Source organism: Oncorhynchus keta, unplaced genomic scaffold (assembly GCF_023373465.1).
Source record: "Oncorhynchus keta strain PuntledgeMale-10-30-2019 unplaced genomic scaffold, Oket_V2 Un_contig_2103_pilon_pilon, whole genome shotgun sequence".
Classification (NCBI taxonomy): domain Eukaryota; kingdom Metazoa; phylum Chordata; class Actinopteri; order Salmoniformes; family Salmonidae; genus Oncorhynchus; species Oncorhynchus keta.
Genome location: NW_026282282.1, coordinates 92,501 through 105,000, shown reverse-complemented (window position 1 = coordinate 105,000; position 12,500 = coordinate 92,501). Strand labels below are relative to the sequence as shown.

General features: G+C 47.9%; 1 protein-coding gene across 1 annotated transcript in view; it reads right to left on the bottom strand.

Moving 5' to 3' along the window:
* The window catches only part of LOC127920873 (sister chromatid cohesion protein PDS5 homolog A-like), a 128,793-nt gene that overhangs the window by 54,702 nt on the left and 61,591 nt on the right, over positions 1 to 12,500 (bottom strand). Inside the window, exons 17-20 of the mRNA XM_052504901.1 lie at positions 9,305 to 9,420; positions 7,020 to 7,035; positions 6,045 to 6,205; positions 2,418 to 2,541 (exon numbers count right to left, since the gene is read on the bottom strand). Coding sequence (XP_052360861.1) covers positions 2,418 to 2,541; positions 6,045 to 6,205; positions 7,020 to 7,035; positions 9,305 to 9,420 — 417 coding nt within the window. The remainder of the gene's footprint in view (positions 1 to 2,417; positions 2,542 to 6,044; positions 6,206 to 7,019; positions 7,036 to 9,304; positions 9,421 to 12,500) is intronic.

Sequence of the window (12,500 nt, the reverse complement as noted above, 5' to 3'; positions counted from 1 at the left end):
GGAGAGATGGGGAGAGAGAGTGGCTGGGGGAGAGGAGAGAGAGAAAGGCTAGGGGAGAGGAGAGAGGGAGAGAGAGAAAGGCTGGGGAGAGGAGAGAGGGAGAGAGAGAAAGGCTGGGGGAGAGGAGAGAGGGAGAGAGAGAATGGCTGGGGGAGAGGAGAGAGGCTGGGGGAGAGGAGAGATGGGGAGAGAGAGAGTGGGTGTTTGGGGCAAATCCAACACAACACCGAGTAACTGCCTCCGTATTTTCAAGCATGGTGGTGGCTGCATCATGGTATGGGTATGCTTGTCATCGGCAAGGACTAGGGAGTTGTTCAGGATAAAAAGATACGGGTTGGAGCTAAGAACAGGCAAAATCCTAGAGGAAAACCTGGTTCAGTCTGCTTTTACACCAGACACTGGGAGAGGAATTCACCTTTCACCAGAACAATTAACAACTTACAAAACAAGACTACATCTACACTGGAGTTGCTTAGCAATAAGACACTGAATGTTGCCGAGTTACAGATTAGACTTAAACCTGATTGGGAGAGGAACTCACCTTTCAGAAGGACAATAACCTACAAAACAAGACTACATCTACACTGGAGTTGCTTAGCAATAAGACACTGAATGTTGCCGAGTTACAGTTTAGACTTAAACCTGATTGGTGCATTCACCTTATGACACCCAACATCTGGACAGAGCTTGAAGAATTATACCTGGGCTAATAATTTACAATCCAGGTGTTTAAAAGCTCTTAGAGACAGACTGTTGGGGCAGAATCAGAATTAGTGGTTGATAAATAAGATGTTTTATTTATATAATAATGAATATGAGGGATATTTGTCATTAGGATGATTTCTTTTGGATAATACTGTTGGCAGTTATCCCTTCTTCCCCGCTCGGGTTTAGTCACTAGGGGCTCAGAGAGGGGAGAGGTCAGGCTTGTCTTCTTATGTCGATGTGTCTGTTAAACCATGTGATGATATGAAGAATATCAGAAGGGGAGGAGGACAGAATGTGTCTGTTAAACCATGTGATGATATGAAGAATATCAGAAGGGGAGGAGGACAGAATGTATCTGTTAAACCATGGGATGATATGAAGAATATCAGAAGGGGAGGAGGACAGAATGTCAAACCATGATGAGGGGAGGGGAGGACAGAATGTCAGAAGGGGAGGAGGACAGAATGTGTCTGTTAAACCATTGATTCTGGGGAGGAATGAATGTCTGTAACTAATGTATGTCTATCTGGGGAGGAGGACAGAATGTGTCTGTGAAACCATAGTATATGACCTAGGACCAAGGAGGCTCAGAATGTGTCTGTCTAAACCTCTGAAGTATGCCCAGAATTATCTTGACCTAGTATATGACCTAGGACCAAGGAGGCTCAGTGTTCTGTTAAACCATGGGATGATCCTATCAGAGGGGAGGAGGACAGAATGTGCCCTTATCTTGACCTAGTATATGACCTAGGACCAATGGAGGCTCAGTGTCTGTAACTAATGTATGTCTCCTCTGAGGTTGCCCTTATCTTGACCTAGTATATGACCTATGACCTAGGAGGCTCACCTATTGTATATCTCCTGAGGTTGCCCTTATCTTGACCTAGTATATGACCTAGGACCTAGGAGGCTCAGTGTTGTATGTCTCCTCTGAGGTTGCCCTTATCTTGACCTAGTATATGACCTAGGACCAAGGAGGCTCAGTGTTGTATGTCTCCTCTGAGGTTGCCCTTATCTTGACCTAGTATATGACCTAGGACCAAGGAGGCTCAGTGTTGTATGTCTCCTCTGAGGTTGCCCTTATCTTGACCTAGTATATGACCTATGACCTAGGAGGCTCAGTGTTGTATGTCTCCTCTGAGGTTGCCCTTATCTTGACCTAGTATATGACCTAGGACCAAGGAGGCTCAGTGTTGTATGTCTCCTCTGAGGTTGCCCTTATCTTGACCTAGTATATGACCTATGACCTAGGAGGCTCACTGTTGTATGTCTCCTCTGAGGTTGCCCTTATCTTGACCTAGTATATGACCTAGGACCGAGGAGGCTCAGTGTCTTCTCAGATCTTGTCCAGGAGGGGGTGTATTTGAGATGGGAGTGTCCATAATTGACAATTGATATATTGGATGAGGTAATGTTTTGGTACTATGTGGTATAATTAAAGATGGACTGTATTGATTTGATCGTATCTTAACATGTATTGACTCAGGGAGGGTGAATATTTAACTAATAATCAATATATTTTTATTTTTTACCTCCCACTTTCCCACTAGTAACAAAATATCACGAAATACATGACTTTTCTATTGGCACTTTAGTATCACCTAACAGCAAAGCCCTACTCTCTCTCTCTGTGTGTGTGTGTGTGTGTGTGTGTGTGTGTGTGTGTGTGTGTGTGTGTGTGTGTGTGTGTGTGTGTGTGTGTGTGTTACCTCAAAGATCTGCGCCAGCTGGACCTCCTTGTTACAGAAGATGGCGTGGATACAGTGGACAGCCTGTTTGGCCTGGTGGGGGGTCCCACGTTTAGCCTTCTGATGAAGGACTGGGATCAGGGTCCTGGGGAGGAGAGGAGAGGAGGTTAACCTGTTACTCCTACCCCCTACAGACTGACTACAGGAGGGAGAGGAGGTTAACAGACTGACTACAGGGAGGAGAGGAGGTTAACAGACTGACTACAGGGAGGAGAGGAGGTTAACAGACTGACTACAGGGAGGAGAGGAGGTTAACAGACTGACTACAGGGAGGGAGGAGGGGTTAACCCACCAGGGAGGAGAGGAGGTACCCCTACAGACTGACTACAGGGGGAGAGGAGGTTAACAGACTGACTACAGGGGGAGAGGAGGTTAACAGACTGACTACAGGGAGGAAGGAGAGGAGGTTAACAGACTGACTACAGGGAGGAAGGAGAGGAGGTTAACAGACTGACTACAGGGAGGAGAGGAGGTTAACAGACTGACTACAGGGAGGAGGGAGAGGAGGTTAACAGACTGACTACAGGGAGGAGAGGAGGTTAACAGACTGACTACAGGGAGGGAGGAGAGGAGGTTAACAGACTGACTACAGGGAGGAGAGGAGGTTAACAGACTGACAACAGGGAGGAGAGGAGGTTAACAGACTGACTACAGGGAGGAGAGGAGGTTAACAGACTGACTACAGGGAGGAGAGGAGGTTAACAGACTGACTACAGGGAGGAGAGGAGGTTAACAGACTGACAACAGGGAGGAGAGGAGGTTAACAGACTGACTACAGGGAGGAGAGGAGGTTAACAGACTGACTACAGGGAGGAGAGGAGGTTAACAGACTGACTACAGGGAGGAGAGGAGGTTAACAGACTGACTACAGGGAGGAGAGGAGGTTAACAGACTGACTACAGGGAGGAGAGAGTTAACAGACTGACTACAGGGAGGGAGAGGAGGTTAACAGACTGACTACAGGGAGGAGGAGGTTAACAGACTGACTACAGGGAGGAGAGGAGGTTAACAGACTGACTACAGGGAGGAGAGGAGAGGAGGTTAACAGACTGACTACAGGGAGGAGAGGAGAGGAGGTTAACAGACTGACTACAGGGAGGAGAGGAGGTTAACAGACTGACTACAGGGAGGAGAGGAGGTTAACAGACTGACTACAGGGAGGAGAGGAGGTTAACAGACTGACTACAGGGAGGAGAGGAGAGGAGGTTAACAGACTGACTACAGGGAGGAGAGGAGAGGAGGTTAACAGACTGACTACAGGGAGGAGAGGAGGTTAACAGACTGACTACAGGGAGGAGAGGAGGTTAACAGACTGACTACAGGGAGGGAGAGGAGGTTAACAGACTGACTACAGGGAGAGAGGAGAGGAGGTTAACATACTGACTACAGGGAGGAGAGGAGGTTAACAGACTGACTACAGGGAGGAAGGAGAGGAGGTTAACAGACTGACTACAGGGAGGAGAGGAGGTTAACAGACTGACTACAGGGAGGAGAGGAGGTTAACAGACTGACTACAGGGAGGAGAGGAGGTTAACAGACTGACTACAGGGAGGAAGGAGAGGAGGTTAACAGACTGACTACAGGGAGGGAGGAGAGGAGGTTAACAGACTGACTACAGGGAGGGAGGAGAGGAGGTTAACAGACTGACTACAGGGAGGAAGGAGAGGAGGTTAACAGACTGACTACAGGGAGGAAGGAGAGGAGGTTAACAGACTGACTACAGGGAGGAGAGGAGGTTAACAGACTGACTACAGGGAGGAGAGGAGGTTAACAGACTGACTACAGGGAGGAGAGGAGGTTAACAGACTGACTACAGGGAGGGAGGAGAGGAGGTTAACAGACTGACTACAGGGAGGAGGAGAGGAGGTTAACAGACTGACTACAGGGAGGAGAGGAGGTTAACAGACTGACTACAGGGAGGAGAGGAGGTTAACAGACTGACTACAGGGGGAGAGGAGGTTAACAGACTGACTACAGGGAGGAGAGGAGGTTAACAGACTGACTACAGGGAGGAGAGGAGGTTAACAGACTGACTACAGGAAGGGAGGAGAGGAGGTTAACAGACTGACTACAGGGAGGAGAGGAGGTTAACAGACTGACTACAGGGAGGAGAGGAGGTTAACAGACTGACTACAGGGAGGAGAGGAGGTTAACAGACTGACTACAGGGAGGAGAGGTTAACAGACTGACTGACAGGGAGGAGGGAGGTTAACAGACTGACTACAGGGAGGAGAGGAGGTTAACAGACTGACTACAGGGAGGAGAGGAGGTTAACAGACTGACTACAGGGAGGAGAGGAGGTTAACAGACTGACTACAGGGAGGAGAGGAGGTTAACCTGTTACTCCTACCCCCTACAGACTGACTACAGGGAGGAGAGGAGGTTAACAGACTGACTACAGGGAGGAGAGGAGGTTAACCTGTTACTCCTACCCCCTACAGACTGACTACAGGAGGGAGAGGAGGTTAACAGACTGACTACAGGGAGGAGAGGAGGTTAACAGACTGACTACAGGGAGGAGAGGAGGTTAACAGACTGACTACAGGGAGGAGAGGAGGTTAACAGACTGACTACAGGGAGGGAGGAGAGGAGGTTAACAGACTGACTACAGGGAGGAGAGGAGGTTAACAGACTGACTACAGGGAGGGAGGAGAGGAGGTTAACAGACTGACTACAGGGAGGAGAGGAGGTTAACAGACTGACTACAGGGGGGAGGAGAGGAGGTTAACAGACTGACTACAGGGAGGAAGGAGAGGAGGTTAACAGACTGACTACAGGGAGGAGAGGAGGTTAACAGACTGACTACAGGGGAGGAGAGGAGGTTAACAGACTGACTACAGGGAGGAAGGAGAGGAGGTTAACAGACTGACTACAGGGAGGGAGGAGAGGAGGTTAACAGACTGACTACAGGGAGGACCCTTTACCCTATAAATTAACTTCAGTCTCTCCCTCCCACCCTGTCTCTCCCTCCCACCCAGTCCCTCCTCCTCCCACCTAGTCTCTCCCTCCATACCTCTCTCCCTCCCACCCAGTCCCTCCCTCCCTCCCACCTAGTCTCTCCCTCCCTCCCACCTAGTCTCTCCCTCCCTCCCACCCAGTCTCTCCATCCCTCCCTCCCTCCCTCCCACCCAGTCTCTCTGTCCCTCCCACCCTGTCTCTCCCTCCCTCCCACCTAGTCCCTCCCTCCCTCCCACCTAGTCTCTCTCTCTCCCTCCCTCCCTCCCTCCCTCTCCCTCCCTCCCACCCACCCTGTCTCTCCCCCTCCCTCCCACCCCTGTCTCTCCCTCCCACCCAGTCCCTCCCTCCCTCCCTCCCTCCCTCCACCCTCCCTCTCTCTCCCTCCCTCCCTCCCACCCAGTCTCTCTCTCCCTCCCTCCCACCCACCCACCCTGTCTCTCCCCCTCCCTCCTCCCTTCCACCCTGTCTCTCCCTCCCTGCCTCCCCCTCTCTGCCTCCCCTCCCTCCTCCTCTGCCTCCCTCCTCCCCCTTCTCTCCCTCCCCCTCCCTCCTTCTCTGCCTCCCCCTCCCTCCCTCTCTGCCTCCCCCTCCCTCCCTCTCTGCCTCCCCCTCCCTCCCTGCCTCTCTTACGATCGTATCTGCTGTAGTTCGGTCTCTATTTTCTGTCCGGTGTTCCTGAAGATCTGAATGGCCGCCTCGGCCACCTTGTCATCCTCCATCTTCAGACACTGAAGCAGAGACTCATATGTCTCAGCAGAGTGGAACGCTGTGGGGTGGGTGAAGGACAGAACCTGGAGGAGAGGAGGAAGAGGAGGAGGAGGAGAGAAGAGAGAAGAGAGAAGGAGAGGAGAAGAGGATGAGGATGAGGAGGAAGAGGAGAGGAGGAGAAGAGGAGGAGAGAAGAGAGAAGGAGAGGAGAAGAGGAGGAAGAGGAGAGGAGGAGAAGAGGAGGAAGAGGAGAGGAGGAGGAGGATCATCCCTCCATCCTCCCTCTCTCCTCAGGAGGAGAAGGAGGAGGAAGAGGAGAGGAGGAGAAGAGGAGGAAGAGGAGAGGAGGAGAAGAGGAGGAAGAGGAGAAGGAAGAGGAGGAGAAGGAGGAGGAAGAGGAGGAAGAGGAGAGGAGGAGAAGAGGAGAAGAGGAGAGGAGGAGAAGAGGAGGAAGAGGAGAGGAGGAGGAGAGGAGGAGAAGAGGAGGAAGAGGAGGAAGAGGAGAGGTGGAGAAGAGGAGGAAGAGGAGGAAGAGAGAGGTGGAGAAGAGGAGGAAGAGGAGAGGAGGAGGAAGAGGAGTCAGGGGGAGGAGAGAAGAGGAGGGGAGGAGGAGAAGATGAGGAGGAAGAGGAGGAAGAGGAGGAAGAAGAGAGGGAGGAAGAGGAGAGAGGAGTCCAGGAGGAGGAGAGAGGAGAGGAGAGGAGGAGGAGGAGGAGAAGAGGAGGAGGGGGAGGAGAAGAGGCAAGAGTAGAAAGACAAGAAAAAGTTATTAATCTGTCCATTCATCCACGTTCCCTCTCCTCATCCCTCCATCCCCTCTCTCCTCATCCCTCCATCCCCTCATCCCTCCATCCCCTCTCCCCCTCATCCCCTCTCTCATCATCCCTCCATCCATACCTTCAGTAGTTCCAGTCCCCTCCCTCCCCTCTCCTCATCCCTCCATCCTCCTCTCTCCTCATCCCTCCATCCTCTCTCTCTCCTCCTCCTCTCCATCCCCTCTCTCCTCATCCCTCCATCCTCTCTCTCTCATCATCCCTCCATCCATACCTTCAGTAGTTCCAGTCCCCTCCCTCCCCCTCTCCTCATCCCTCCATCCCCTCTCTCCTCATCCCTCCATCCCCTCTTTCATCATCCCTCCATCCATACCTTCAGTAGTTCCACTCCCCTCCCTCCTCTATCCTTTATCCCTCCATCCCCTCTCTCCTCATCCCTCCATCCCCTCTCTCCTCATCCCTCCATCCTTCCTCTCCCTCCTCCTCCTCCCTCCATCCCCTCTCTCCCTCATCCCTCCATCCTTCCTCTCTCCTCATCCCCTCCATCCTCCTTCAGTCCATCCCCTCTCTCCTCATCCCTCCATCCTCTCTCTCTCCTCATCCCTCCATCCTTCCTCTCTCCTCATCCCCTCCCTCCATCCTCTCCTCATCCCTCCATCCCCTCTCTCTCCTCATCCCTCCATCCCCTCTCTCCTCATCCCTCCATCCCCCTCCTTCTCCTCATCCCTCCATCCCCTCTCTCTCTCTCTCCTCAACCCTCCATCCCCTCTCTCTCCTCATCCCTCCATCCCTCCCCTTCTCCTCATCCCTCCATCCTCCCTCTCTCCTCATCCCTCCATCCCTATCTCTCCTCATCCCTCCATCCTCCCTCTCTCTCATCCCTCCATCCTCCCTCTCTCTCTCTCTCATCCCTCCATCCCCTCTCCTCATCCCTCCATCCCCCTCTCTCCTCATCCCTCCATCCCCCTCTCTCCTCATCCCTCCCATCCTCCTCTCTCCTCATCCCTCCATCCCCCCTCTCTCTCATCCCTCCATCCTCCCTCTCTCCTCATCCCTCCATCCTCCCTCTCTCCTCATCCCTCCATCCTCCCTCTCTCCTCATCCCTCCATCCTCCCTCTCTCCTCATCCCTCCATCCCCTCTCTCTCCTCATCCCTCCATCCTCCCTCTCTCCTCATCCCTCCATCCTCCCTCTCTCCTCATCCCTCCATCCCCTCTCCTCATCCCTTCATCCCCTCTCTCCTCATCCCTCCATCCATACCTTCAGTAGTTCTAGTCCCCTCCCTCTCCTCTCCCTCCATCCCCTATCCTCCCCCTCTCCTCATCCCTCCATCCCCTCTCACTCCTCATCCCTCCATCCTCCCTCACTCCTCATCCCTCCCTCCCCCTTCCCTCATCCCTCCATCCCCCTCTCCTCATCCCTCCATCCCCTCATCCCTCTCATCCCTCTCTCTCCTCATCCCTCCATCCATACCTTCAGTAGTTCCAGTCCCCTCCCTCTCTCATCCCTCCATCCCCTCATCATCTCCCTCCCTCTCCTCATCCCTCCATCCCCACTCAGAGAGACTCACTCATCCATCCATATAACCTCTTATTCATCCCTCCAGAGCAGAGAGACATCACATATCCCATCCATCCCCTCTCTCCTCATCCCTCAGAGAGACATCCCATATAACATTATATAACCTCTTATTCATCCCTCCATCACATATAACATTATATAACCTCTTATTCAACAGCTCCTCATCCCATCACATATCCCATTATATAACCTCTTATTCCCTCTCTAGACCAGAGCAGAGAGACATCCCATATAACATCCATAACCTTCTTATTCAACAGCTGGACCAGAGCAGGATGGCATGTAACATTATGACACCTTCTTCATCATCAGCTGGACCAGAGCAGAGAGACATCACATATAACATTATTCACCTCTTATTCAGAGCTAGACCAGAGCAGAGAGACATCACATATAACATTATATAACCTCTTATTCAACAGCTAGACCAGAGCAGAGAGACATCACATATAACATTATATAACCTCTTATTCAGCAGCTGGACCAGAGCAGAGAGACATCACATATAACATTATATAACCTCTTATTCAACAGCTAGACCAGAGCAGAGAGACATCACATATAACATTATATAACCTCTTATTCAACAGCTAGACCAGAGCAGAGAGACATCACATATAACATTATATAACCTCTTATTCAACAGCTAGACCAGAGCAGAGAGACATCACATATAACATTATATAACCTCTTATTCAACAGCTAGACCAGAGCAGAGAGACATCACATATAACATTATATAACCTCTTATTCAACAGCTAGACCAGAGCAGAGAGACATCACACATAACCACACACACACACACACACACACACACCATGTATTTACCTGATGGCCTCTGAGTCGATGTGGACAGGAGCGATGCGTTCCAACAGGAACTTCACCATCTCCAGGAAGGGGTTGGTGGGCTGCTTCGGGAACGTCAGTTTACGAGTAATCTCCCTCTGAAAAACACAATCAATATCTAACTGGTACTGTTCCCTCTGAAATACACGATCAATATCTAACTGGTAATCTCCCCTCTGAAATACACGATCAATATCTAACTATCTGACTGTTCCCTCTGAAATACAATCAATATCTAACTGGTACTGTTCCCTCTGAAATACACGATCAATATCTAACTGGTACTGTTCCTCTGAAAACACGATCAATATCAATATCTGACTGGTAATCTCCCCTGAAATACACAATCAATATCTAACTGGTAATCTCCCCTCTGAAATACACAATCAATATCTAACTGGTAATCTCCCCTCTGAAATACACAATCAATATCTAACTGGTAATCTCCCCTCTGAAATACACGATCAATATCTAACTGGTAATCTCCTCTGAAATACACAATCAATATCTAACTGGTAATCTCCCCTGAAAAACACAATCAATATCTAACTGGTAATCTCCCTCTGAAATACACGATCAATATCTAACTGGTAATCTCCCCTCTGAAATACACAATCAATATCTAACTGGTAATCTCCCTCTGAAATACACAATCAATATCTAACTGGTAATCTCCCTCTGAAATACACGATCAATATCTAACTGGTAATCTCCCTCTGAAAAACACGATCAATATCTAACTGGTAATCTCCCTCTGAAATACACGATCAATATCTAACTGGTAATCTCCCTCTGAAATACACGATCAATATCTAACTGGTACTGTTCCCTCTGAAATACACAATCAATATCTAACTGGTACTGTTCCCTCTGAAATACACGATCAATATCTAACTGGTAATCTCCCCTCTGAAATACACGATCAATATCTAACTGGTAATCTCCCCTCTGAAAAACACGATCAATATCTAACTGGTAATCTCCCCTCTGAAATACACAATCAATATCTAACTGGTAATGTCCCTCTGAAATACACGATCAATATCTAACTGGTAATCTCCCCTCTGAAAAACACGATCAATATCTAACTGGTAATCTCCCCTCTGAAATACACGATCAATATCTAACTGGTACTCTTCCCTCTGAAATACACAATCAATATCTAACTGGTAATCTCCCTCTGAAATACACAATCAATATCTAACTGGTAATCTCCTCTGAAATACACGATCAATATCTAACTGGTAATCTCCCCTCTGAAATACACAATCAATATCTAACTGGTAATCTCCCTCTGAAATACACGATCAATATCTAACTGGTAATCTCCCCTCTGAAATACACGATCAATATCTAACTGGTAATCTCCCCTCTGAAATACACGATCAATATCTAACTGGTAATCTCCCCTCTGAAATACACGATCAATATCTAACTGGTAATCTCCCCTCTGAAATACACGATCAATATCTAACTGGTAATCTCCCCTCTGAAATACACGATCAATATCTAACTGGTAATCTCCCCTCTGAAATACACAATCAATATCTAACTGGTAATCTCCCTCTGAAATACACGATCAATATCTAACTGGTAATCTCCCCTCTGAAATACACGATCAATATCTAACTGGTAATCTCCCTCTGAAATACACAATACACGATCAATATCTAACTGGTAATCTCCCCTCTGAAATACACAATCAATATCTAACTGGTAATCTCCCTCTGAAATACACGATCAATACACGATCAATATCTAACTGGTAATCTCCTCTGAACACGATAATATCTAACTGGTAATCTCCCTCTGAAATACACGATCAATATCTAACTGGTAATCTCCCCTCTGAAATACACGATCAATATCTAACTGGTAATCTCCCCCTCTGAAATACACGATCAATATCTAACTGGTAATCTCCCTCTGAAATACACGATCAATATCTAACTGGTAATCTCCCTCTGAAATACACGATCAATATCTAACTGGTAATCTCCCCTCTGAAATACACGATCAATATCTAACTGGTAATCTCCCCTCTGAAATACACGATCAATATCTAACTGGTAATCTCCCCTCTGAAATACACAATCAATATCTAACTGGTAATCTCCCTCTGAAATACACGATCAATATCTAACTGGTAATCTCCCCTCTGAAATACACGATCAATATCTAACTGGTAATCTCCCCTCTGAAATACACGATCAATATCTAACTGGTAATCTCCCCCTCTGAAATACACGATCAATATCTAACTGGTAATCTCCCCTCTGAAATACACGATCAATATCTAACTGGTAATCTCCCCTCTGAAATACACGATCAATATCTAACTGGTAATCTCCCCTCTGAAATACACGATCAATATCTAACTGGTAATCTCCCCTCTGAAAAACACGATCAATATCTAACTGGTAATCTCCCCTCTGAAATACACGATCAATATCTAACTGGTAATCTCCCCTCTGAAATACACAATTGTTTAAATACAGTTTATACATCGTTAATGTTGTAAATGACTACGTTAGCTCAAAAACCTGAGAAAAAAACAATCCCATTTCCTGGATGGATTTATGTTTGTAGTTTTCCATTGACTGCCTTTACAGATTCCATTGATTTAGGACTCAAGATTGCACTTCCTATGGCTTCCACTAGATGTCAACAGTCTTCAGACATTGTTTCAGGCTTGTATTCTGAAAAATGAGGGAGTAAGGTCACTCTGAATGAGTGTCCCAGAGGTTTTTCATGCACGACCGAGAGCCTTTCTTGTTTTCTTGACGAAATTATTGTCCGGTTGAAATATTATTGATTATTACGACTAAAAACAACCTGAGGATCGATTATAAACATTGTTTGACATGTTACTATGAACTTTACGGATACTATTTGGATTTTTCTTCTGCCTGTTGTGACTGCGTTTGAGCCTGTGGATTACTGAACAAAACTGAAGGTTTTTGGATATAAAGAGGGGCTTTATATCGAAACAAAATGAACATTTATTGAGTAAATGGGAGTCTTGTGAGTGCAACCATATGAAGATCATCAAAGATAAGTTTATCACTATTTCTGACTTTTGTAACTCCTCTACTTGGCTGGTAACTGTTTGTAATGATTTGTCTGCAACCATATGGAGATCATCAAAGGTAAGTGTTTAATTTTATCACTATTTCTG